Source organism: Nicotiana sylvestris, chromosome 7, assembly GCF_000393655.2.
Source record: "Nicotiana sylvestris chromosome 7, ASM39365v2, whole genome shotgun sequence".
Lineage (NCBI taxonomy): Eukaryota > Viridiplantae > Streptophyta > Magnoliopsida > Solanales > Solanaceae > Nicotiana > Nicotiana sylvestris.
Window position 1 is genome coordinate 76,855,743 of NC_091063.1, and position 26,437 is coordinate 76,882,179.

Genomic DNA, 26,437 nt, shown 5'->3' on the forward strand with positions numbered 1-26,437 from the left:
AACTAACTTTTTATTAATCACCAATATTACAAACTATACAAGGTACCATAGTTATCTAACACTAGCTAACTATCATATTTATAGTATACTCTTTCTCTTCTTAGCTTCCTATTTTAAAAACTGTCTCTGAACTATATCTGCTATTCTAGGAGGAGCTCGCACACAACAAATGCGATCTCTTTGGCTATCCTCTCCCATCCTATACTTGTCTTCTCAAAAATCCTTCTGTTTCTTTCTATCCATATATAATGTACTAATTCTAAATATAACATCTTGAATAGTTGGGGTATCCTTTGACTTGCCTTTAGCTCGTTTGATCACCTCCTGCACATGTTGCTCCCAGCTATCTGCTACTATGCTTTGATTTTGTGTCCAGCTCATTAGCTTATGCATCACTGCTTTCGTATATTCACATTCTGCAAATAGATGGTCTCTAGTTTCCTTTGACTTTTTGTTATTTAAAGGTTGGAGTTGTCTGATTTTTACAGTTAGGGAAATGTAATTGATAGATGAAAAGAAAATGCCAAAGGCAAAATAAAGCATATTATTTACTACCTATAATATAATAACAAATATAATAGACAAGATAAATACTTATTGGGGCACCATCCTTAGCTATATCTATAAGGAAATGAAGCATTTGAAGTGTCAATAATCAGAGTGGCGCAGCGGAAGCGTGGTGGGCCCATAACCCACAGGTCCCAGGATCGAAACCTGGCTCTGATATTGTGTAAATCAGTCGAGCTTCCTATCCACCTTTTTTTGTCCATATCGCCTTTTTCATTTTTCATTTCTTCTTTTATTTAGTCCATTAATATCAAACAATAAATTCTGGAGGGAAAATTTAGACTCGGGATTCAAAATTAAACAAAAGAGTTTTAGCTAAATTTGTTTTATTCATTTAAATAGCTAACTGAAGATAGAGATCTCAAGTATTTCTTAGATAAGAAGAGATATGCACTTCTTTTTATTCTTTTGGGAGAGGTTGGTGGGATGTAATGGAAGAGCACTCACACATTTGGAGCGAGACTCTCAAATGAGTTCAATGCTTGTTGGCGGCGGAGGATTCGTCAATATAGAACCTTACTCGGCTGTCGCAGTTTATGATTGCCTACTTCTTGTTAAATCTCAATATAATTTGAAATACGTGAAAAACACAATCGTCTGCTAATGGAAGATTTTCTGCGTTCAGAATCTAGCCGAATCAGATTTTCAAAGAACATATTGAGAGAGAATTGGATTTTGATTAGACAATGTATGATTGGTAAACAAGGATCAATTTTTTAGGAAGGTACAAAATGTATCATCAAATATTCAAATATTTGATTTCACAAGATGTAGTTTCATTCAAGTATCGGCTTAAAGGGGATTCTAGTGAAGACTTCATTAATAGTTCAAATGATCACGGTAATAAAAACAAGAAACCACCAAGTATCAACCCAAAATCAAATTTCTTTGAAGATTGTACAATTAGAGTGGACCAATTTCTCCAATATCAAAGAAGTAACAGCCGACGTTAACTAAAAAACCATTTTGGCAGCTTTGATTCCTGAACCAAAGCTCAACAACATACAGTTTTTTATCCCAAAAAGGAGGGGGGGGGGGGGGGATTAAGGGAATAAAAACAAAATATCATCACCAATTCTTGGTTGAAATGAGCTTAACTGAATGCACAAGTAGTTAGAAGCTGGCACGAGAGTTGAGCATCTTTATTGTTTTTTTACTACAAACACATGAATAGAGTGATTGCCAGTGCCACCCAATCTTCCATCACCTAAGTTTCCACTTCATTAATAAAGAAGTTACATGAAAGAACTATGAATTAGGCATAACCAAAATGAGCAATACAAGAATCAGAACAGGATCCAAGCTCCTACTGACCTCTCTTCAACTTCAGGCTCAGAGTCATCACCTTGCCTCCTACCAAGCTAAGATCTAGAATAAATGTAATGTCTTAGGCTTCTCTGTTGCACAAAAGATGGAAATGAAAAATTGCCCAGCGGAAATATGGAGCAAAGGCACAATCGGATCCCTCATCTTGCAAGAGATCGAGTACCTCAGTAAGCTGGAAATAGGCCATCAAGATATCAGATATCTCTAGCAAACCTTGGCAACCTGCAGATGTGCCTCCAGCTAGCAGTTACGCCAAAGAAAAGCTTGGTTCATTGACCACAAAACCCAAAAAGAAAAAGAAAGGGAGCAATAAGCTCATAACCAGTGTGTTTTCTGCGGTAGAAGTTGCGGATATAATCGCCCACTAGCAATTTCTGGATTCACTTATAGGAATCTAAAGGCTACATACCTAAGCTGGTTTCTCAGAAAGCTTTGAGAAACCAAGCTTCTTCAGGCGACTCTTCACAGGGGTTGCCCATGTTTTTTCCGCACTGCCACATTTTATGTCCACAATTTCCACCAAGGTCGGTCCCTTTCTGTCAGTTTTCTGCCTAATAGGAGTTCCATCTACTGAAGAATTGTCTGCTTCTAGTATTGGCCTTTGAGGAGTTTTACAATTATAGTGCTTTGCCTTCTTGATTATCTCAGGGCTATTTTTATTGTCTTCAGATGCCCAACTGCTGCTAACTTCATCAATTGATGTTCTTGGCTTCATTCTTTTAGGACTGGTCGCATCACCAGCAGCGAATGAACAAACAGAAGGAGACCTATACCTATGTGATACAGGTGTTGGAGAAGCAGATGTTTTTGAATCTAATTCTCTTGACATGAGGGCACTGATCGTACCAGTTGTTCCCACTTTAATAGAACCTCCACCACCCCGCATGGACTCTAACGTCTGAACCATAACTCTTTCCGGTATTCTGAGATTGCTCTAGACGGTACTTGGATATACCCAACTGCCTCAGGATAAGCTCATAAAAAGTCTGTCTATCTCTTCATAACATCATGGTTGTGATGAATTTCTGTATCTAAATACAAGAGTAAAGACGACTAAGGAAAAGCATAGCAAAAGAGCTACGAGCAGAATGAGAGAATATATTTTCTCTAGACAAATTCCAATATCCTAAATTTATCAGGAACAAACATGTAAAAACAGAAAGATCATTATCATAAACAAGGAAGCTAGAATTAATAACAAAAAGTCATCCCAAGAAAAGCAAGATAACTTAAGAAACTGCAAAATAACGAAACATAAAGCTCACTGCCTGCATATTCCGGTAAATAAATACTCTGTCAGGTTATAACAAGATCAAAAGTCAAAGGAAGTCATAACAGATTGTTTGTTAAGGGGTATACAGCCACGAGAAAACTGTACACGATTAACTAGTTATACTGATGCTTAGATTGGAAATGGAATTATCTCATAAGTACAGCCTAGATATGTCTAAGAGATGAAACATCCAACACGTTACCTAATCAAATTCAAACCCGATATCACAGAGAGAAAACAGATTACTATAGTACAATAGAAGCTTTAGTGGTTAAAGTTACCCGATACTTGTGTTGGTGGGAGGTAGCAAGTGTCAAGTGGAATAATCGAGGTGCATGCGAGCTAGCCTCAACACTATCATCATCATTAATATAAAAATAGAAGCCTAATCTTTTTTCTCCTGACAAACCATTTTTTACTGGAAATGACTGTAGATGGACTTTTTTGTAACCACAATTAATATTTTGACGAAAGTGTAGGGAAAATAACCCCGTGTCAGAATTTTGAAGCACTAGAACTTTCAGCCACAATGCGAAAAAATCTGGTTATCGGTCATAATTTTGTGGCTAATTGCACAAAAATATGGCAACCGTAAGAATTTTGTGACGATCACTATAACTTGCAAATTATAGCAATATTTTGACATATCACCATAAGACTTTCCTAAGAATTTCTTACCAGCGTGCTTCAAATTTATGACTGGAGATTATTTTCCCAAGACTTCTCTTACCGGAATCAAAATTTAAACGGTGGCACCAAATGATCCTATTTGTGTCATTCTCCCTTTTTTTTACGACTGTGGTATGTAGGCGAGATTCACACTTAACAAATTATCAAGAAGGTAAAGAAACAGTAAAATTGGGAGAGTTTTAATCTTGAATGGACTCTTAAGTTTAGGAATTGGGTTACATTACGTCCTTATAATTAGATACTAAACATTAAAAGAGTCCTCCAAGTTTCAATCTATGAATCAACTTGACAGTTGACACGGTTAATAAGACTCATAAATCCTAAAAGTGGAAAGATTGAAGCTTTGGGAAGTCAATAGAACAGATAGATCTAAATTCTAAGCTGAGTGAGTACAGTATTCTGGATTGAAGCTCAATGAGATAACATGAAATCTACAACAACGATAAGGATTTCGATTAGAAGGTTAAAAAATAAGCTAATGATTAGAAATTTACCTTAAAAAGAGCGGCAATTGGAATTCTGAAAAAAGGTGTTATTGTACCAAATTAAGATGAGCAAATCCCCTCTGTTTTAGGGCGAGGTTTGACTGCAGAAATTCTCGAGAAAGGTATCTTGCGCCAAAAATGATGCATCAATCTCTAAATAAATTTTTCCATATTAACGTATATAAGAAAATTTAAAATAGTTGTTGAAAATAAAGAGAGCATCCTATTAAAGGTTAATCCGTGAATCGTTTAATAAATTAAAATAGAATGACGTCAAATATTTTGGAACGACATAAAATAAAATAAAAATATTATACAAATTGGAACAAAGGGAATATTTCACTGGTAAATACTTTTATTTAGTTCAAATTTATTATTATCGTCCAACTCTTACGACACTTAAGTTTTAGAATACTGTTATACAAAATTCATCTACTAATAAATACAAAATTTTACTTAGTCGGATTGTTTTGTCTTAAGTAAGGAGCTAATAAGGAAAGAAATGAGACCGAATCGCATTAGCTGTGCATATTTTGTCTGTTTTCCTGCTTCTTTAATGAATAATCTTTGACTAATAATAATAATAGTTTGGCTTGCAAAAAGAAGGATAAAAGGGTACTAATCATGCCGAATTAGCATATATAAATAAACAATTATGTTCTTCCAACTGTAAGCCGTATTATAATAAATGCTGTCACATATTTGGTATTTGATTAATGATGCACTGTGATTGAAATGAGCGAATTAATGTAAGCTTGTTATATTTGTATGGGTCCAAATTTGGCAATCACGATTATTACCGAGTAGAACGAGGAACGAGGTTATCATGATGCACCGTCTGATGGTCGTCGTGGTGAAATGTAACAACTGAGGGCGGTCAGTCAATGCATAACGTCCACGACAGTGTAATTTTAGTGGGAGACAGTAAGAATATGCTTTTCGAATATTCTCTATGTTGTACTTTTTAGGGTTTTTTGGGAGATTGTCCCTTATAAATAGGAAGGGTGAGTACAGAAGAGGGGGGAGAAAAAAGGGACAAAAGAACACTTTGTAAAATAATCATGTGAGAGTAAATGCAAAAGCAGTCTTGTTCATCTGAGAAGATCCTAAGATTCCCCAATCATCTCATACTTGTTCCCTCCTACACCGATTGCGTCTGTTAAGATTCTGTTATGCATTTAAGTTTTCACATTTATGAGCATTTATTTGATTTGAATATGCTTATTACATCGTTCATCTTGCTTACTCCTTCCATCATTTGATCTAGATTTTATTGTGCTTGACTGAGATTGACCTCATCATTATCATTAGTTATTTTAATTAAAAATGTTTTGATATCTTTTGGTCAAACAATTTGGCGCCGTCTCTGGGGACATCTTTAGTTTAATTTCAGTTTCATCTAAATCATATAAAGGGATAGTCACCTCTTCCTAGCTTTGCACAAACTAACAATGGCAGGAAAAGGAGATGCAAGGCTAAAAGCAATAGCAGATGTCACAACCAATATCTTAAACACCATCAACGAAGACAGCATGGAAGATAACGAATACGTGACATCAAACATCACACCCAGGGGAGACACTTCACCTCCCCCGCACGAAAGTGTAACTGCTTCGCGCGAGAAGGAAGCCTCCACGTTTGCAACAAGAGAGGCACCACCGGCAGTAAGAAGACTACTGGAAAGGGATGAAAGAGACATTGCACACGTAGATGTCACGGTGATCGCTGACGAACAAGACGTCCCCCGCACAGGTAACACTCACAATACTGTTGGTGCAGGTGATGACACGCTCGCAGCCATTCTAAAGAAAATGGAGGAAATAGAAAATGAGAATAAGGCACTCCGTGACCAGATGAAGGAGCACCAAGAAAGGGTTGACAAAATACCAGGTGCCCTAAAGTTGTTACCAAAACGGGACGTTGGTCGATTCATCGAGCAATCATACAATGAGGAAGCATCCCTCCCCCCACGCCATTCGTACCTGAAGATATATGATGGTACTATCGACCCAGAAGATCATATCATCTATTACGTCACAGCCGTAAAAGGTAACAATTTTCGAAAAAACAGGTACCATCGGTGTTACTGAAAAAATTCGACAAAACCCTAACAGGGGGAGCCCTAACCTGGTACTCACAACTACCGACACGTTCAATAGCAACATTCGAAGAAATGGCAGATAAGTTTGTCACCTCTCATGCATGAGCCAAAAGACGGAAGCTAGGGTAAATGACATATTTGCCATCAGACAGATGCATAGCGAGGGACTCAAGGACTTCTTAGCTCGGTTTAACAAGGTGAGAATGAGCTTGCCAAACGTGTCAGAGGGAATGGTGGTAGCGGCCTTCCAGAACAGGTTAATTAGGAATGGGTCGGGAGCGACCAGAAAATTGTTAAGCAAGCTCATGAAATACCCTCCAACCATTTGGGAAGAAATCCACAACGCCTACTACGCTGATGAGGACGACCTCAACGGTCCGATCCAACGGTTGACGTTAGTTCAAGCTGAAGCAAGGAAAGATCATCGCAACGACAGTCGAAGGGTTCAGTTGGGACCCCGTCTCGGCCAAGAAAGGCATCAGCCCTACATCAGGATATCTATCCCACCTCCCCCACGGCACACGGATGCTCCTTCTCGACTTGCAGCACCACACCGACACGACAAAGGCATGCCCCCGCTCTTATCTGCTTACAATTTTTGCGTCTCTCCTTCAGAAATAGTGTACGCATTAGAGAAACTCGGTACGAAGGTACAATGGCCTCAAAAGATGAAGTCTGACCCAAGCACTCGAAAGTTGAATGCTCTCTTTGAATTACACCAGGAAAGGGGTCATAAAATCGAAGATTGCATAGAGCTGCGGCAGGAGGTAGTGAGAATGCTAAATCAGGGACACCTGAAAGAATTGCTGAGCGATCGAGGACTGGCTAATTTTGCCTGCGAACGCGAACAACCCCAGGGACCTCCAAAATTACCCTCTCCCGCTCGCACTATATAGATAATCATCGGCGGAGGCGATGATACAACAATCAACCATGTAAAGTTTACCAACACACATAAACTTAAACGGTCGATCACTCATGAACGGTATGATGACCTCGAAGATAGTATCGTCTTCGATAAATCAGATACTGACGGTTTGTCTTTCCCTTACTACGATGCTCTTATTATCACTTTACGTATAGCAGATACTGATGTAAAAAGAATAAAGGTAGATGACAGAAGCAGCGCGTGTATTATCCATCCTCAAGTCCTCATACAGATGAGACTCAAAGATAAAATAATACCGCATTGCATAACACTAACACATTTTAATAATGCAGTTGAGCGAACTTCTGTAGAGATAGTGCTACCCGTCCTAGCCGGAGGAGTCACCCTAGAAACGACGTTTCACGTCATGGACCAAGATACAACCTACAACGCTATCATAAGGCGCCCGTGGATACACGTCATGTGAGCAGTCCCGTCAAGTCTCTATCAAATAATAAAGTTTCCTACTCCATGGGGGGTATTCAACATCCGGGGCGAACAATGCATCGCCCAGGATTGCGCACACACCCAACAATTAAAAGGAGCAAGTGTAGAAGCATAGCAATCAGTGATGTCGGGAACCAAACTTGACGCACAGACAGACGTTATCAAGGACACTGACATCGTGGAAGCATCCGAGTTGACAATAGAAGATCTCGATCCCGTCCTACTACACGACAACGACAACATAAAAAAGGCTTATATCGGGCACAATCTCTTGTAACCAGGTAAGTTTCATAAATTCTTAACTGATAGTGCCGATCTGTTTGCCTTCTCCCATGCAGATATGCCAGGCATCCCGAAAGACATAGCCACGCATAAACTGAATGTTGACCCCCTTTACCTGTCAGTGCGACAAATAAGGAGGAAGTTCAATGCTGCAATCAACGAAGCCGTCAGCGAAGAAGTCGATAAGCTACTCGCAAATGGCTCCGTCCGATAGTCAAAATATCCCCAGTGGGTCGCTAATGTGGTCATGGTAAAGAAGTAAAATGGAAAGTGGCGGATGTATGTGGATTTCACAGACCTAAACAAGGCATGCCCAAAAGACTCATTTCCATTGCCACATATCGACCAGCTCATCAATGCAACAACAGGGCACGAGTTGCTAAGCTTCTTAGATGCCTACTCGGGTTACAACCAGATCCTCATGGAGGAAGAAGACCAGGAGAAAACAACTTTCATCACTCACCAGGGAACATACTGCTACAGGGTTATGCCGTTCGGACTAAAGAATGCAGGAGTGACTTACCAGAGATTGGTCACCAAGATGTTCAAAGATCAACTTGGCAAAACGATGGAAGTCTATATCGACGACATGCTGGTTAAGTCAAAAAGGAAAAAGACTACATCGATCATCTGAAGGAAGCCTTCGACATATTAAGGCAGTACGACATGAAACTAAACCCCAAAAAATGTGCCTTCAGCGTAACCTCGGGCAAATTCCTCGATTTTCTGGTGTCGCAAAGAGGCATCGAGTTCAATCCAGATCAGATTAAGGCCATCGAGGGAATACCAGAAATATTAACCAGCAAAAATTGATAGGTCAGATAGCCACCCTGTCAAGGTTCATCTCACGATTGTCAGACAGGTGCCATAAATTTTTCAGTGTGTTAAAGAAAGACAACGGGCTCTAGTGGAAGTCGGAGTGTGTCGACGCCCTGAGAAAACTAAAAACCTACTTTTCCTCGCCACCGTTACTCGCCAAGACAGATCCAAGCGAATGCCTCCTTGTCTACCTAGCCGTCTCTGAAGTCACGGTAAGCACGGTTTTGGTTCGCGAAAACAAAGGTACGCAATCTCCGATTTACTATATCAACAAAACCTTAATTGACGCCAAAATGAGGTATCCCCACCTTGAAAAACTGGCTCTGGCGTTGGTCGTAGCTTCACGTAAGCTCAGACCATATTTTCAATATCACCCCATAAAGGTGGTGACAACATTTCACCTCGGGAACATCTTGCACAAACCCGAGCTATCGGGTAAATTGGCTAAATGGGCCATAGAATTAAGCGAGAATGATATAACATATCAACCGCGAACTGCGATAAAATCGCAAGTACTCACCGACTTCGTCACTGACTTCAGTACAGAAATATTGTCTGAGGTCGAGCAAGAAGCGCTTCGTGCCTCCCCTGTGTGACCCGACCTCTGCGTCCTCTATACCAACGGCGCATCCAACGCGTCGGGATCTGGACTGGGACTCGTACTCAAAGTCCTAACGGGCAAAGTGATTCGCCAATCCATATGGTGCCCTAAAATGACTAACAATGAGGCCGAGTATGAGGCCGTAATTGCAGGACTGAAATTGGCCCTCAAATATGGTGCACGACGAGTCATCCTCCGCTATGACTCTCAGCTCATCATAAACCGAGTTACTGGGACTTTCCAGATCAAGGAGCAGAGGCTACAGAAATCCATAAGCTGCTACCAGAATTTGACGAATGCCGACTTGATCAAATACCTCGGGTGCAAAATATTGAAGCAGACGGTCTCGCCAAGCTGGCAACAACAACTAAGAATATCACCAAGGAAAATGTGATCACCCTCCTTGACTCATCAATAGACCAAGTCGAGGTACATTCTATAAATTTAACTTGGGACTGGCGCAGCCACATCATATCATATTTGCAGGAGGGAACACTCCCACAAGATAAAAAAGACGCCAAAAAGCTTCGAATACAAGCGGTCAGGTACAGCCTCATAAATCACGATCTTTACAAAAGGATGTTTGGTGGTCCCTTGGCTAAATGCCTTGGACCGAATCAAATGAGGAGTGTGCTCGAAGAGGTATACGAGGGCCACTGCGGTGCCCATACAGGAAATCGAGCCCTCGTCAGATGTCTTATTCGTGCAGGATACTACTGGCCCACTATGAAAAAAGAGGTCGCGGATTACGTCAAGAAATGCGAGCAATGCCAGAGATATGCCCCTATGGTACACCAAGCGGGCGAACTTCTGCACTCCGTCACTTTTCCAAGGCCGTTTATAAAATGGGGGATGGATATCGTCAGACCCCTCCCAGCAGGGCGAGGTAAGATACGCTTCCTTTTGGTTTTAACTGATTACTTTTCCAAATGGGTGGAAGCAGGTGCGCTTGCTCAAATACGCGAACAAGAAGTCATCGCATTCATCTGGAAAAACATCATATGTCGTTTCGGCATCCCCAAAGAAATCAGTTGTGCCAATGGACCTCAGTTCATCGGGAAAAAGAGGAACGAGTTCTTCGAAAAATGGCACATCAAGCGGATACTCTCCATGCCATATAACCCCGCCGACAATGGTCAAGCAGAATCCTCCAACAAAATAATATTAAATATATTAAAGAAAAAGCTCGAGGACGCTAAAGGGCTATGGCCGGAACTGCTACCAGAGGTGTTATGGGCATACCGTACCACGCCAAAAACTAGCACAGATGCGACGGCCTGGAAAAATTTAGGGACTGGGGCTTTCTTCCTAGAAGCCCTTCGACATGTCATCATAGAGAGTTGTATCAATAAACGACAACAAACAGCCAAAGGTCAAAACAGAGAAACATTTACTAGATGGAACCTTTGGCCCAAAGTGTTTCATGAAAGCGGACCAATCTCGAGTTTCCATCACGTGAGGTAATAAGCGGGCCACCCAGTCCTCGATATTAGCGATGGGATGAGGTGTACGCCTCACAGCTCCATGGGAAAGTTGCAAATAAGTACAAACGACAAGTACATATACCTACGGTTACGATTCCACCGTTCTGGGAATCCAGCGGGGTCCGACACCAGATGCTCGGTTCTAATAAAGAAGTATTTATGCCAAATCTGCAGCTTGCCCGGTCGTCCGTTCCGACCACCAACCCTCTAATCCCATGATGCCTCAAATATATCATAGTTCCCCTGTGAAAACTAGGGGAAAACAAATGTAGAAGGTGATGAAGGCCAACTTCACACCCCACCAACTTCACGTACTTCGTCAATACCAAAAATATCTTGTACGTGTACGGAGAAAGTTGCACCAGGCAGACCTCATAAAACCGACAGAACTCCTCCGTTAATGGAAGAGGGAGGGAGTGGCCGATTACAAAGGGGTACATGTAAAAGGCACAATATCCCGGTCTGTGGACATCTACGAAGTCCCTCCCAGTCAGAACCATCTCAACATGGGAGGGAATGTTATACGCAGATCGAAGGTCATCTATGTAAGCCTGCTCAGTCTCATAATTCACCGGAGTAGGAGAAGGAACATGTTCTTTAAGAAAATCATTCTGAGACATGGGGTTTCTCAGTAGTATCTCCTCCACGGTGGGAAGGCTGCCCCCCTTCCTCTATTGGCGTATCCTCACCACTAGGGGGAGGTGCCATGAAAAGTGGAGTGGCGTCGGAAATCTCTTCATAGGAACGATGTGTTCTAAGCATCTCGATGGCAGAGGGTATATTGATAAAACACAGAACAAAGAACGATGAACAAAGAATATGAGAAGAAAAATCACGAAAATAGAGCTGAAGATACGAGAAGAGATGGCCAAAGAAAATAATACATACACTAGAGAAGAAAAGACCAAAAGTTCTCGAAAGATCCAAACCTTCATCTATTTATAAGGTTGGATGGCGCCAGAATCGAAGCAAAAGGCTGCCAGTGGCACCAAAACCAAAGCGATAAGCCAATCGGTCTCTGCCTCGAGAAGATGCGTAATAATGACACACGTGGGAGTGACGTCATTTCCCGATAGGCTACACTATCTGGGATGTCGCGGAACGCACCGCTCTTTGTTTATTGATCAAACTGTTATGATCTAACCACCAAATTTCTCTGCGGGTATGGATGACGTCCGCTAATCAAGGACGCACAAGGCCGCGACCTCAACAAGCGGAGGGACTAACTGTATGGGTCCAAAGTTGGCAACCACGACCATTACCGAGTAGGACGAGGAATGAGGTTATCATGATGCACCGTCTGATGGTCGTCGTGGTGAAAGGTAACGACTGATGGCAGTCAGTCGATGCATAACATCCACGACAGTGTAATTTTAGTGGGAGACAGTAAGAATATGCTTTTCGAATATTCTCTATGTTGTACTTTTTACGATTTTTTGGGAGATTGTCCCTTATAAATAGGAAGGGTGAGTACAGAAGAGGGGGAGAAAAAAAGGGACAAAAGAACACTTTGTAAAATAATCATGTGAGAGTGAATGCAAAAGCAGTCTTGTTCATCTGAGAAGATCCTAAGATTCCCCAATCATCTCATACTTGTTCCCTCCTACACCGATTGCGTCTGTTAAGATTCTGTTATGCATTTAAGTCTTCACATTTATGAGCATTTATTTGATTTGAATATGCTTATTACATCGTTCATCTTGCTTACTCCTTCCATCATTTGATCTAGATTTTATTGTGCTTGACTGAGATTGACCTCGTCATTATCAATAGTTGTTTTAATCAAAAAGATTTTGACATCTTTTGTTCAAACAATATCTACTAAAACTACTTGCATACAAAGTTCATAGTAATTTCGGCAACGAAATGGAGGAATTTAACGTGTTTCAAGCCTCAAATTTTTGTGTTCTACTCTGAATTTGAGGGCATCTCCAATGGTGCACTATTTTTTGCACCAAATCTAAATTTGGTGTAAATTTTGGTATTTTTTTGCTCCAATGAAACATCAAATTTTGCACCATTTTAGTGTGTGAATAGTGTCACACCAAATTTGGTGTGACACTATTCATCAACATCAAATTATATTATTATTTTATTAATTTTTTTAATTTTTTTGGACTTTTAATTTATCATATATTGTGTATATAATTAATTTTTATATTAAGATCTTTATAATTTTAATTTTATATCCTATTTTTTTGATATACTAATTTTTGTATATATTATATTTATATAAAATTATAAGTTAATTTTATTATTATTATAATTGTATAAAAAGAAATATAACCATTATTTAAAAATGAAAAATGCAAATGTAAGATATCTAATGTTGCTAAAATTGAAAAGTGAAAACCAAAATTTAAAAAAGAAAATTAACAATACATAAAATAAAAATACATTAAAATTAAAAGTACATCAAAGGAAGATACATTAAAATTGAAATTACATTAAAAAACATAAAACATAAGTTTAGTAATCTGGTATGTCATTTCCAGGTGGACCAAAATTACTAAAAAACTAAGAGAACGGGGTAGAAGATTGTTGTACTTGTGGTTGTTAAAATTGTTGACTTCTTTTATCGATTATTCGTTTTTGTTCTTGTTGCAAAAATTCACGAAGATTTGGATCGTCAATGGAATTCAACTTCGTCAATAAAATTTTATTTTCTTCTTTGAATTCTTTTTGTCTCGAAGCTTCATTTCTTGAGTTACTTGACTTTTCCATCGCCTCAACAAGCCGACTATTATCCGATTGGATCATTTTCACGTAATCTTCATCAATTTTTCTCTTCAATTTTGCTTTCTTTACCCTAATAGGTCGTTGTGATAATGTAGCCTCACTTGCAACATCCTCATTTAAATTTAGTGAAAATGATGACAAGTTAGGAGACGATACCAACGGTGAATCAGGAGTAGGAGCCTCAGACTCCGATGATACATAAGTAGGAGAATAAATGATTATATAAGTGGTGAATGTGAATTATATGTGAAATAGAATTTGTTTGAAGAAAATAAAAAATAAAATTTAAATAGAAGATAATAATATAATATAGAAGAGAGAGAAGAATATAAAAAGAAATATTCTTTTTAAAAAATGGTGTAATGATTGGACTAAATTTGTGTTACACCATTTTGGTGTGAAATTTAATGTTAGGGTTGTCAATATCCTCCACCAAATACAATATTATGAACTAATGTCCACTTACAAAAGTTATACATTTGATACTAATATATTATTTTAAAGTGTTTGGTCCACCATTAACTCCTTCCATTCATCTCAATATTGTATTGTATTTGTAGCGCCAAATCTCCTACCACGACGTCATGGTTTTGGCTCATTTTCAATTATTACAGAATTAAAATCTTCTGGTTTTTAATTTAAATAGAGGTGTTAGAAGAAAAGACCATGGAAGAACTTGAACGTTACCGCACTTATACTCTTGATAATATCATTAGGAGGATACATAAGTTTATTTATGTGATTAAGTTTGATTGCTGCTACTTACACATTTGGTTTCTTCAAGTTCAACGGCCACACAGGTAGAATTTTGAAGCATAAGAGAGAAAGATGATAAATAGCCTTTTATATTCTCATACAAAAACAATCTGAAGAAGGGTAATAGTACAAAAGAGAATAAGATGTTGAAAAAACTCACTCTAGGCCAAGAAATATACACCTGCGTAGGGCAAAAGGCTAGGAAGACATCATCAAAAGGGTAAGATGCACTTTTACAAACATTCTGATCTCGAAATCAAGGGCTACATACAACTTACTCAAAAAGAAAAAGAAAAAGAAAAGTTAGTATTTACATATTAAGGTTTTCTACATGCTATCCAAGACCCGTTGAAAAAATGGATTAACAGCACTAGGTTCTGGCAGCTGTGGATCATCTGTTCGCTGACGCGCTGGACTTACCTCATGATTGGGACCATGAGATCGAGTTAGATTAATCTCTATACATTTCAGAGGGACAAAACAAATGCAGGGAATGGAGCCGAGGTGGATAAAAGTCCATGTATATGTCTAGATGAAATCCATCTTCTACTTGGCAGAATACCAGTTTTTGGCACATTTAGAATCAACAGATAGATCAACTCTGAGAATATTCTTTCCACCAAAAGGCTTGGACATGCAGTCAACCACTATTGCCATGGCTTCGTTTTCAGATTCTTCCGGTCCTTCCAAAATAACTTCATCATGAACCTGTTCGAAAACAAACAATAAACTACAATTGTTAGCTAATGACAAACGACGCAAACAATTAACTGGGACTGCAAAAAAAAATTAAGACACATATATAAATAATTCTAAGCTATGCCAAACATAAAAATATAAATGTGCCATTTGCCATTTCTGTTACAGGAAAATGAATCTCTCTCCTAGTAACCGTTCATCTTCCAACATTCCTGAAAATTTTAGTTATAATCTTTTTGTCTGCAGTTACGCACAACAATTGGCAAAACCTTTACCCCAGGTAATGAATATGCATGTCAACTTAGCATGAGATCAAACTTAACAGGTGAGCTCCAAAGTTCTAGGTGAAGAGAGCTCGAGATATTGAGAGATGTACCCACACAGCAAATATGACAGCAGAATACAGTTTTTCTTTTTTATCAATTTCTCAATTTTTCCGTTTCCTCTCTACCTTCACTAGGTGTAAGGTCTACATACGCACTACCCTCCCCATACCCCACTTGTGGGAATATACTGGGTTTGTTGTTGTTGTTGTTCCGTTTCCTAAAATGAGACAAGTCCAGTAAAGGGCAACAGAAGATAAACCTGTAAAAGCAATTTCCATCCAAGCTCCTCTAGCCGTGCATTCTTTGATATCTCTAACATGGCGCACATAGCGACATCTGCAGCACTTCCCTGTCAAAAACTTCAGAAGTCAGCATGGCATACGTGGCATGCAGACAACTTAATAAAGAAAAAAGAAAGGAGAGACGATGGCAACACACAAAGAATAGAGCGAAGTGTATTAAGATGGACCTGCACTGGAGTATTTATAGCAGCTCGTTCTATGTGACCTTTTACAGATCCAGTTGCATTTTTTACTGATGGGAACCAGCGTGCCCGTCCTAGAAGCGTGTGAACACGTCTGAACTCGCGTGCTTCAAATTTGCGTTGTTCCTGCCAATCTGACACTTCTTTTCTATCACTATACCACCGATCAACTGTTTCCTTAGCTTCCTTTACGGATACCTGAGTATGAAATAGTTACTCATTTAGCTCATGCAGACCCAACAAATTCTATAGAAATCAAGGTAATTAAATAGATATTTTGTCTCAAAATGCTGAAGTACCTTCCAATCGCGGGCAAGTCCAATTGTAGTTTTCCCGTAAGCAATTGAAAAATTGAGCATCTTTGCCTTCCTTCTTTCAGAGCCAAAAGCATCCTGAAAAGGAATTTGCATTATACTGTATCAAAATCCCAATAAATAAAACTTCTTGCACTAAAATTCTTGTTCTTTTGAAGAAGCGGAATTTCCCCCCTTGGAATTAGTTCACAAGGTGTAAAATACAACAGTCATTAAATCCAACAACTATCCTGTCTTCTACATATTAAATCTGAAAATTTTCACCATCCACAATAAGTGTTTTGCAGTTACCTTTAGAAGAGGAACTGGAGGTTTTTCTTCACCTGGTTGAGGATGCCACTCAAGAAGTACCTCACCATTTTCAACGGCTTCACGGATGTGAGTATACATGTTCATAGCAGTCCTTGAATGGAAGTCTCCACCAGCTTTGAAAGCATCCAACATGCTCTTACAGTTGGCAAGATGTGCAAGAATCCTAAGTTCCAACTAATTATAAGAAAAAATGTCAATATTTTTGCAACCAATTCAAAAAATATAAACTATTATAACTGGTAAGCAGCTAGATACCTGCCCATAGTCTGCCACAATCAAGGAATTCCCTTGTGCAGCTACAAAAGCTTGACGAATTTTGTACCTATCTTTCTCCAGAGCAGGCTGGTTCTGTATTGCCAAGAAATAACATTTGAAACAACATTCCAGTCAAGCAATGACTGATGAGTAGTTTGGCGCAAAATAATAATAATAATAATAATAATAATAATAATAATAATAATAATAATAATAATAATAATAATAATAATAAATGTGTAAGGTCTAACATAAGTGACGACTGATGACCATTGAAGTTCTTACATGATATCACTTCACTTGAGCCATGAAATACAGCATGAGCCCAATTAGCGATAAAGGAGAAGCACATTTATGACATTTTTGTAAATTTATAGGTTAATATCAAATCTTGAGTTCAAGAAAGAAAATTGTGAGAAGCGACATCTAAAACAAGACAAAAAGTGGCTGATGGCATATCTGTGAAACAAAAATCATGAACAGTTAAGAAGTCAGAGTGAAATATAAATAAACCTGTAAATTTGGTCTCCTCGCAGACAGGCGCCCGGTTTCAGTGTTAATATTCAGGGAACAATGAATTCGTCCATTCTCACCTGATACATCTTGGCCCTGAGATAGAAAGAGCAATGTCATTAAAAAGAAAGCTTCGACTTCAAAATAAAGAAACCTAACCCACACTGCCAATTAACTCAAGAAAAGGTACATCAGACGGTATCTCTTACCCAAAAGTAGAGAGGTGCAATTTGTGACTATTGTGCTGCTAGATCTCTAGAGCATATTATTCAAGACATAATTTTTTGGAAAAAAAACATGACACTTGGGAGATGAATTAACTCAGTTTGCCTCAAAACCATCTTCCATGACGTTATGGCTACTCTAGCCTCAACCTCAACCTCAACCTCAACCAAACACCTTGTCGGTACTTCCGTCTCCACTACATTGCTAACCTATCACAATCAGAGTCCAAAGAAAGCTCGAGTGTCCTATCCTACAGAAAACCCTGATTCATTGATTGTGAACACCTACACACCTTACAACAAAGGTGAGGTAGCAAGAGTAATCCCTACTAAGGCCTGATTAAACAGTGAGCCGTGAATAACTTGGTCACTGCAGTTTTTGTCGCTCAAAAAGACAGCACCCGAGGCAAAAATGTTTCTCAGATATTTATATATGAAAGAGGAAAGCCGATCACTATTTTTAACGTCTCATCATGAAACTTCAGGAAATGTCATTCTCATGCGCTATTACAAAAGCAGATAAATTATTTGAACAATCAGAAAAGGATTAGTATTTTCTTTTCTCCTTTAAGTATCCGTTGAGCGGGTTATCCACAATGAAGACTTCATATTGTAGGAACTTTCCCACATAGACCCATGACATCAGTGCCAAGATAAAACCAAGTCAAATTTTTCATAGATCAGTTCCTCATAGCAAACTTTCGGTTTGTCAACAAGCATGTGGTGTATGGTAACATCAACAGAAATGACTCTTGGCTATCTTCCACTGCATCTCTCCATTTAGTGATAACTGATTAGTGATTACTATCACAGAGGAAAAGGATTCCTTGAATTTTCTAGTTTCTACTCGATATCAATGATTGCTAATCCTTCTGAGTTCTGACCCTTTAATTCACTGTTTTACCAGCAAGTTTTTTCTAGGATATAAGGTGACTAATTCCCAATTCAGCCTAAGATGGAAAATTCATAATCAAGTCCAGAAATTTATAGGAAGAGAACATTTAGTAGCAGATCATTTAACAAACAAATTCTACAGCCAAGTAAAAACTGCCCTGAACTTCTTAGGCACTTCCATGAGGAAAGACTATATACCACATCATGGAAAAGAACACGAAGCAACTTACTTGCAATGGGAGTATAAAGTTGGATATTAAAGAGTCTATGGAGCACATTTCACATAATGCTGCAATGGCATGGCAGGCCTCAATTCCTTTCTGCCCACCTCCAAAGGCATTGTACGCTGATCCATAAATAGAAACTTCTGGTTCTTGACTGGGAATTTCATTATTTGTAGCTAAAGCTTCATCAATTCTTGTTTCAGGATCTTCCTCAGCATTGTCATCCGCTTCATCAAGAATATCAAAGTCCGCAGAAACTTTGCCAGAGAGAGCCTTCAAAGCATCCCCACTAACAGAAGGCCAGCCACTGGCAGTGTACATCTCAGTGTCGATAAGATCACAAATTCTATGTAGTCGGATTTTACGAAATTTGGTGGGAGCCTTCTTTCCTTCTTCAATTACTTTATCGACATTTGGAACTTTGAATTCTTTCTCATATGGTAGACTCTCATCAGAATTCTTTCTGTTCAGAAATTATTTTTGGAAAGAAAAAGAAAATCAAATGTGAGGTATTTTCGGACTGAATAAGCATAAGACAACCTGAAGAAAAAACGAAAGCAAAGACATTATATGCTGCCATAGCTTAATGTGAAATTGTGGTAACACACTCCAACGCAAAACTTCCAGGAGGTTAACTGGATTTTATTGTAGTTGTATAAATGGCATCTGGAAATTAACAAGAACATGGATCCTCGAAAGCTGAATCTCATGCACGAGGATGCCATCACCTCTCGCAGAGGTGAAACTTGAATAGAGGCAGCGCAGAGATTGAAATATAGATGCTTGTACTTGGTCTTTTGGTTTAGTTATTTAGGTACTATACTCCGACTCCTCAATTCCCTCCCTTTTGTGGGAGCTTGAGTTTTTGCAATGTATATATTTTGCACCTCCCGTGTACCTTAGATAAGCAATAAAATCTAACTTTACTCAATAACAAAATAAGATGGGATTTGCAGAGAAGCTTCTGATCGATAACAAATATTAAATCAGCAAAAGCATGATTGCATTACGGCTCATGTTCTTCATGTGCTGATTACACTTTCTGTACATATTTTATTGCCCTGTGTGTCATTGCGGGATTAGCCAAGGACAGCTACTCAACCATAATTGATTGCACACAGCAAAATCAATAATATCTACACTGGTGAAAGAGTACAGAGGGGGATGCTATTTGACTACCGGACACACAGATGAACGAGAAACGTGTGATATGCAAAATGCAAGTTATTCAACACACTAAACATTTAGATTAAGTTTCTTCGCAAGAAAGTAATTTTTGGAAAGCTTTATACCTATTCTGGATGCCACCAAAAAACAGCTGCCGCAACTGTGTATCACTTCCAACATTCATGTACTTTGCATCAGGACAGTACTTAGCTGCCCAGTTACGAAATCTATTAGCAGCAACCTGCTGCTCAGCTTTAGCCACTTTCTCAATCTCGGCAAGATAGGCACGGTCAACCAGCACACCCTCAGTTTCCATTTGAACTAGCAGCTCACCAAATGGACGCCAGTATTTCTCATAAAACTCATACATCGATCCTTTACGAACTCCATCGAATGTCCAGATCCGTTTAGACAGTTTATTCTTCAAACTCTCGTAAAGCATCAATGTGCTTATGGAGTCTAATGCAGAATAACAAATCCATAATTCTCTCTCAGTTTTTTGCAACTCTTCAACAGAAGGAATGACAGTAACTTTACCCTCAGTTCCGTCTTTCTTCAGCTTTTTCCGACCAAAGATCGTTTTCATAGATATTTTACCAAACAGACCTTCACCATGGAACAGCCTTTCAGCATGGACAGGTCTAGCATCACGCATGACAGTGGAATCACCTGTTAGTGCCTCTAGTGAATAACCACCTGAAGTTCGCCTAGAGGAATCCCAAAGTCGTGCCATGTGCATTGTGTCAGCGTGAAAGCCCGATACTTTAAACCCATAGTTCTCGATGACATGGTTGTCAAAGCTATAATTGTGCCAGACCTACAGAAAAACCACTGCACATTATAATTTGTATGTTAATGGTATATGATATGATGCAGTAAATGACACAAGCCATGAACAAAGATCTTAAATAGACAGCCACAAAAGAAGGCATTTGGAGGAACAAATGTAACCAAATAAAGTTACCATCATAAAAGAGCTACCTTTCTAATGGATGGGTCTTGGAAAAATGGAGCAAATTCAACTAAGAGGTTCTTGCCACCTCCATCAAGAACATCTACCCAGATACAAGATTTCCCATCACCAAAATCAGCCTCTGGTCCAGAATAAATACTGAAGCATATAATATCTCCATGATCAACAGGTGTTTGCTGCTTAACATCAATCTTTGCTACCTATGTATGATTGATCAAAAAGGGTAAATAATCTCTAAAGTGGCTGAGAGACAAATTAAATTGCAAATGAAGAATTCTCCATGTGCATGGAAATCTCGAGAAATCAGAAAAACCAAACAAAACTAAGATAGACGTGCCTCTGTATCACACGCATGGACGAGATGCCTGTACTGACTTGTAAGCTTTCTGACAACTTCCTTAGCTGCTGATAAATTGTCAACTATATGAACTTTGTCATACATTGCACCCAACCTCTCACGGAGGGAAACTTGACTTACACCTGTTCCTTCATCACTGACAATCCTAGTCTTGGTTCCATTCACGACATCAGTTTCCATGGATTGAATTGCATTCTTTTCCATTTTATTAGTTGCACGCTCCAGGATAACCCTTTTTGCATTGGTCTCAGCTCCATTCATGACATCAGCTGTCACGGCTTGAATTACATTCTTCTCCATTTTATTCATAGCACGCTCCTGGATAACACCTTTTACTTTGACATTAACTACCTTGGTCTCGGTCCCGTTCACACTGTGTCTTAGTTGATCAGATGCATGACCCTCCCTTAGTTTATTTACCTTCTCCAACTTTGCTTCCATAATTTTGCTTGATAATTGCCCATTAAGATGGGAACCTTTTGATAAGGGTTTGTAATGAGATACATTAGAACCATCAACCTTATTTACTGACCTAGCTCCATTGACTCTTGAATGGTTAAGACCTACAGATAATTGTGGCAAATGGTTTTCATACTCTCTCCAGTTTCCAACTACCTTCTTTTCTCCTCCAGCAGAGTTATAAGGCGGTTTGCTTTTTGAAGATAAGTTGCCTCCTGAAATACAGGTTGTGGCAGAATAGCTAGAGGTGATGCGTTCACGCATCATTCTCGTATTGACTTCAGTTGGAACATCAAAAAATTCATCTTTCACCTTCCAATTTGTAGAGGCACTAACATTGCAATTTGCTGCTGAAATCTTTTTGTAACTGTTATAAGAGCTTTTAGCTTTAGAAGCTTTAAGAGCATTAGTTTCAACGATCCATCCGTAAGTACTGTCTTCCTCAATTTTATGTTGTAGTCCACTAGAAAATAACTTCCTTTCGTGACTTGATATTTGTTTAATGGAATCGCCAAGCACTGCTAAGCTGGACGATGCATTTTCTACACTCTGAGTTTTGCAATCTTCACGCCTGCAAATGATATTCAGCTTTGAATAGAAAAAGAACTGGGACTTGGTAATCTAACATTCAATCGCTGGCGTTGTGCTTTCAATTCTCTCCCTATTCATTAGATCATACATGGTCGAAAACATATTCACAAATATCTTAACTGGCATAAGTATCTGCATTACAGTGGTGAGTGGTGGACAAAGAAGCAAAAATTCCTCTTTGTCAAAGAAAATAAGTGTCATTTTTTACAAAATAATATGATGGGATGATGTTTCAAGATAAGCAATATATTCCAAATTTCCATAATCAGCTCAAAGTTGCCACCCTCCACACACCATAAGTAGAACTTAAGAAACAGCACTAGAATAATTCTCCACTGTGACCTTACATTTCCTAAGAAAACTGATAATTGGTCCACCATCTTCGTCCTAACTGTAATGCCAACCATCTACTAATACTTTTGACTAAGTAATTTTATTAACAACTTCAGAAGCAAGGAGGTATATTATGGGAGTACAAAAGCATCATTGTTTCTAAGTGTCTGGCGAAGCCAGAAAATTCAATAAGGGTGTTCAAATTTTGAACACCTTTTGCCAGTGGGCTATGCAAGGGTGTTCAAAGTCTATTTTCAATCAATAACAAGTAATATTTTATTAAATACAAAGTATGATTTTTCGGCGAAGGGGGTAAGTTGACCACCCTTGGGCCAACATAGCTTCAAGTCAAGTATATTCTCAAAATCGTTTACAGAAACACTTTTGCAAGCATTTAAACTTTACAAAAGACAAGGTTAATAAGTAAATAAAGAAACAAAAAACTCAAATGGTACTCAACCTGCATTCCAAAACAAGGGGGCAGGCAGTAACCAAATAAAACAAACAATAAAAAGTACTTTTTCTTTCATAAACTCTGTAATCAGCCAAACTATGACAAGTATTAATAAGGTTAAAAGGGAAGAAACATTATATATAATAAAATAAAAGGTAGAAAAGGAAGGGGCAAACCTGTGGAGGGCTTTACCAGAAGAAGCCCAAAAGGAGCGAGAAGAGGAGAAGGAATGAGGAGAAAACCAAAGATAAGAGGTGGGTTTGAAAGGGGAAGACTGAACTGAGAACCCCAAGAATGCCATGGCAGCTCTGCTTACTAGCTGCTTATTGCTCAAAAGAGCGGCCGTCTTGATAATAAAGTAGTAGTAATAGTATTTTTTTATTTATTTTTAACCACAAAAGAATAAAAAGAACAACTGGAGGGGGTGAGACTGTAAAAGTAGGAAAATTTTAGGGTTTTACAAGGGTTTATTTGTTGTTTGTCTGAAAGTGGTAGTGGAGAAGCAGAGAACAGAGGCCATATATGTGTACAGTACAGACTCTTCTGTCTATACATACATACACTGTATGTATAGGTAAACAGGGAGAGAGAGAGAGAGAGAGAAGAGGAAAGGAGTATTGTATTATTAGTAGCTGAGGAGTCTTAAAACCCTTTTTGCTTGCTGGCACGGACATTTGACTATGTTGTCGTCTCGTGTTTTTTCTTTTTTCTTACTTCCTCCGTTTCAATAACAATGATTTTTTTTAAAATAATTTAATTTTAATTTTTTTTATTCTTAATAAAATAATTTATAGCTATATAAATATTTATAAATTATTTTAAACTACATATATAAAAGTCATTCTCATTTTTGGGGGAAGTATTTTTTTTCCCATTGCCTCGTGTATTACCCTTGCTTTTATTGTCACTGATATATGGCATTTTTTAATTGAAAAATTGAACTAATAAGAATAATTATTTTGGTTAAGAAAATTTTGGTTTTCCGCAATCAAAACAAAGAAAAATTGAACTAATAAGTATAACTGTTTTGGTTAAAAAAAAATTGGTTTCCGGGAATCAAAACAAAATGTTTTGCTTTATTTCGATTTAGTTGTCCTTTGTTTTATGAGAGAAGTCTTATTGGATAAGTTGTACGTGAGGATTTGGATTTTATTTTATTTTGCTTAACTTTGAAGGAGAACTAGTATTAGTACTCGCGTGATGCGCGGACAAAAATTATATCAAATTGTGATGTAGGTTGTTTGAATCATGTGCGAATAACCTTAAAATATAAATCTCTGAGATAAAAATTATATAACATTGGATATTAATTATGAAGAAGGATATAAAATTATTGTTCAAATCTCGTAGTAGACAACCTATTTTTTTATATATATTTGTATTAGCATAATCCTTAATTGTAGTACTTGCATTTCATTTTGCTGTCAATATTAAAGAATACTAAACATGTCATGTTGTAATCTGTCTTGTTTGAGCACATTAGATAATATTATTTTAACAAAATTCTTACTATCACTTTGTTTTTATTTGAAAGACTGAAAGTCAAATATGTCTTATTTATCACATCATTTTTATGCAAATTCTTTTTTTTTGTTCTTTTCTTATAGTTATTGTATTATTTATTGATTAATATTATTATACTATCATATAAGTTTTTATTAGCTTAATAATTAAATTAATGTCTTGCTTATTATCCTTTAATAGTCCTTAATAAATATAAATGTTTTATTCTTGAAATTTGGTATATTTTTATGCTTGTAACCTCTTATTCGAAATTTTTTAATCATTTAAATTTATAAGTAATATTTTAAAATATATTTTAATTATTTAATTTATTTAATTTAAAGTATAAGTATCCTCACACTACCTCTATTTTTTATACACTCTCTTCTCTACTACAATATTTTAATTAGTTTTTATATAACTATTTCACCTATAACCAAAATAATATCATATTTTATTTTAAATTGTAACTTTGAATTAATTTATTTGATTAATATGTTCCAAATATATTGAGTTTCTCTTATAATTATTTTGTATTAGCTGCAGTTAAATTTTCTTTCTTTTTAGCTTTAAGATGCAAATTTAATTTTTAATTTTTATTAGTAAAATTACCTATATAAAATTTTTAATTTAATCATATTTTATAATTATTTTGAACACATTATATCTGAATGTTGTAGCAATATTTTCACTATCATATTATTTACTTATGTAAATTTTCTTTCTCTTTTAGTTTTAAGATAAAAATTTAATTTTTAATTTTTATTAGTAAAATTGCCAATATAGAAATTTATTTTTTATTTTTAAATTTTTATTTTTTATTTTTAAATTTTTATTTTTTATTTTATTTTTCATAAATAAGACTTCAATTTTATGCTATTATCCATAGTTTGAGCATTCTCATCATAGTTTTAAGAATTCTAATCTTACATTCAAATAGTTTTTCCTTTTCATTTCGAATAGTAATTTTTTAGTAATTTAACGTAATTTTGCTATTTTTTAATCTGATATATAGTCTTACTACGTTTTATGTGGCTTTTCATTAACTTGTAACTTTATTTAATATCATTATCAACTACTATTCTTTAATATAATATAGATAAATATATATTTTTCTACTATTCTTTAATATAATATAGATAAATATATAATTTTTTAATCATAAAATAAATATTTATTTTGATTTAAAAATATTGCTTGAAAATTTTAAATTATTTAAATTTTAATAATATTTTTAAGTATTATATATTTACTTTATTTTATTTTCTAAACTCATGATTTATAAATATCCTCACATTATCTCTAATTTATTTTTATTATTCAATATTTTTAGTTTTTGATTTTGTATATTAGACTTGAGTTACGTGGACTTACCCATATTATGACTTTTCTTATCACAATATAAAAGACTTTCTTATCTCAAATTTAAATTAGTTTTACCCCTTTTATCTATGATAAAAAATCTGAATTTTTATTTTTCTCTATTTAGTCTTTATTTTTGATATTATATTATTCAATTCCTAATATTATTACATTGTCATGTGGATTTTTATTAGCTTGTTTGAATTTAATATATATTTCTATCACACTCATTATAATATAATATAGATAAAAATTAAATAACTTTCTCATCTCAAATTCAAATATTTTTTTATCATTCTATTTCCTAAGTTGGACTGCATTTTCAAAAATTTATGTTCTCAATTCAAATATTAATCATACAAAAGTATTTTCTTAATTGTTTGAACACATTATATCTAAATATTGTAGTAATATTTACGTATAAGATAATTGTTTGCCCGATTTATCAATATTGATATGACTTCATTATTGTTGTTATTAAAATATTTTTTACT

The 26,437-nt window shown here is 36.8% G+C and overlaps 1 protein-coding gene and 1 long non-coding RNA gene across 3 annotated transcripts; both read right to left on the reverse strand.

Annotated features, from left to right (window-relative positions):
* Window positions 1-1,655: 1,655 nt before the first annotated feature.
* LOC104219735 (uncharacterized) lies at window positions 1,656-4,457 on the reverse strand. Its single transcript, XR_011400923.1, has 2 exons — window positions 4,351-4,457; window positions 1,656-2,924 (listed from the first exon to the last, which is right to left on the reverse strand). It is a non-coding gene; the product is annotated as an uncharacterized lncRNA (long non-coding RNA).
* Window positions 4,458-14,571: 10,114 nt separating this feature from the next.
* Window positions 14,572-23,695, reverse strand: LOC104219734 (DNA polymerase I B, chloroplastic/mitochondrial-like). Of its 2 annotated transcripts, none has more exons than XM_009770455.2 (12): window positions 23,255-23,695; window positions 21,221-22,271; window positions 20,892-21,083; window positions 20,036-20,727; window positions 18,750-19,206; window positions 17,402-17,497; window positions 16,889-16,981; window positions 16,613-16,807; window positions 16,307-16,399; window positions 15,993-16,205; window positions 15,783-15,872; window positions 14,572-15,206 (listed from the first exon to the last, which is right to left on the reverse strand). In XM_009770455.2, the coding sequence occupies exons 1-12, from the start codon at window positions 23,377-23,379 to the stop codon at window positions 15,045-15,047; spliced, it is 3,459 nt and encodes a 1,152-aa protein (XP_009768757.1). In that variant the 5' UTR covers window positions 23,380-23,695; the 3' UTR covers window positions 14,572-15,044. The 2 variants fall into 2 exon arrangements, with proteins under 2 accessions (XP_009768757.1, XP_070006728.1); XM_070150627.1 differs by having other exon boundaries at window positions 20,892-21,079; window positions 21,217-22,271.
* Window positions 23,696-26,437: the final 2,742 nt, after the last annotated feature.

What these genes read in the sequence shown, in the direction of transcription:
- LOC104219734 (XM_009770455.2), bottom strand. Translation starts at nt 23,379, where the DNA reads ATGGCATTCTTGGGGTTCTCAGTTCAGTCTTCCCCTTTCAAACCCACC. An exon ending in TTTGGTGGCATCCAGAATAG is followed by an intron (nt 19,207 to 20,035) that starts GTATAAAGCTTT and finishes ATTTCTGAACAG; the next exon opens with AAAGAATTCTGATGAGAGTC. An exon ending in CGAGGAGACCAAATTTACAG is followed by an intron (nt 16,982 to 17,401) that starts GTTTATTTATAT and finishes TTGGCAATACAG; the next exon opens with AACCAGCCTGCTCTGGAGAA.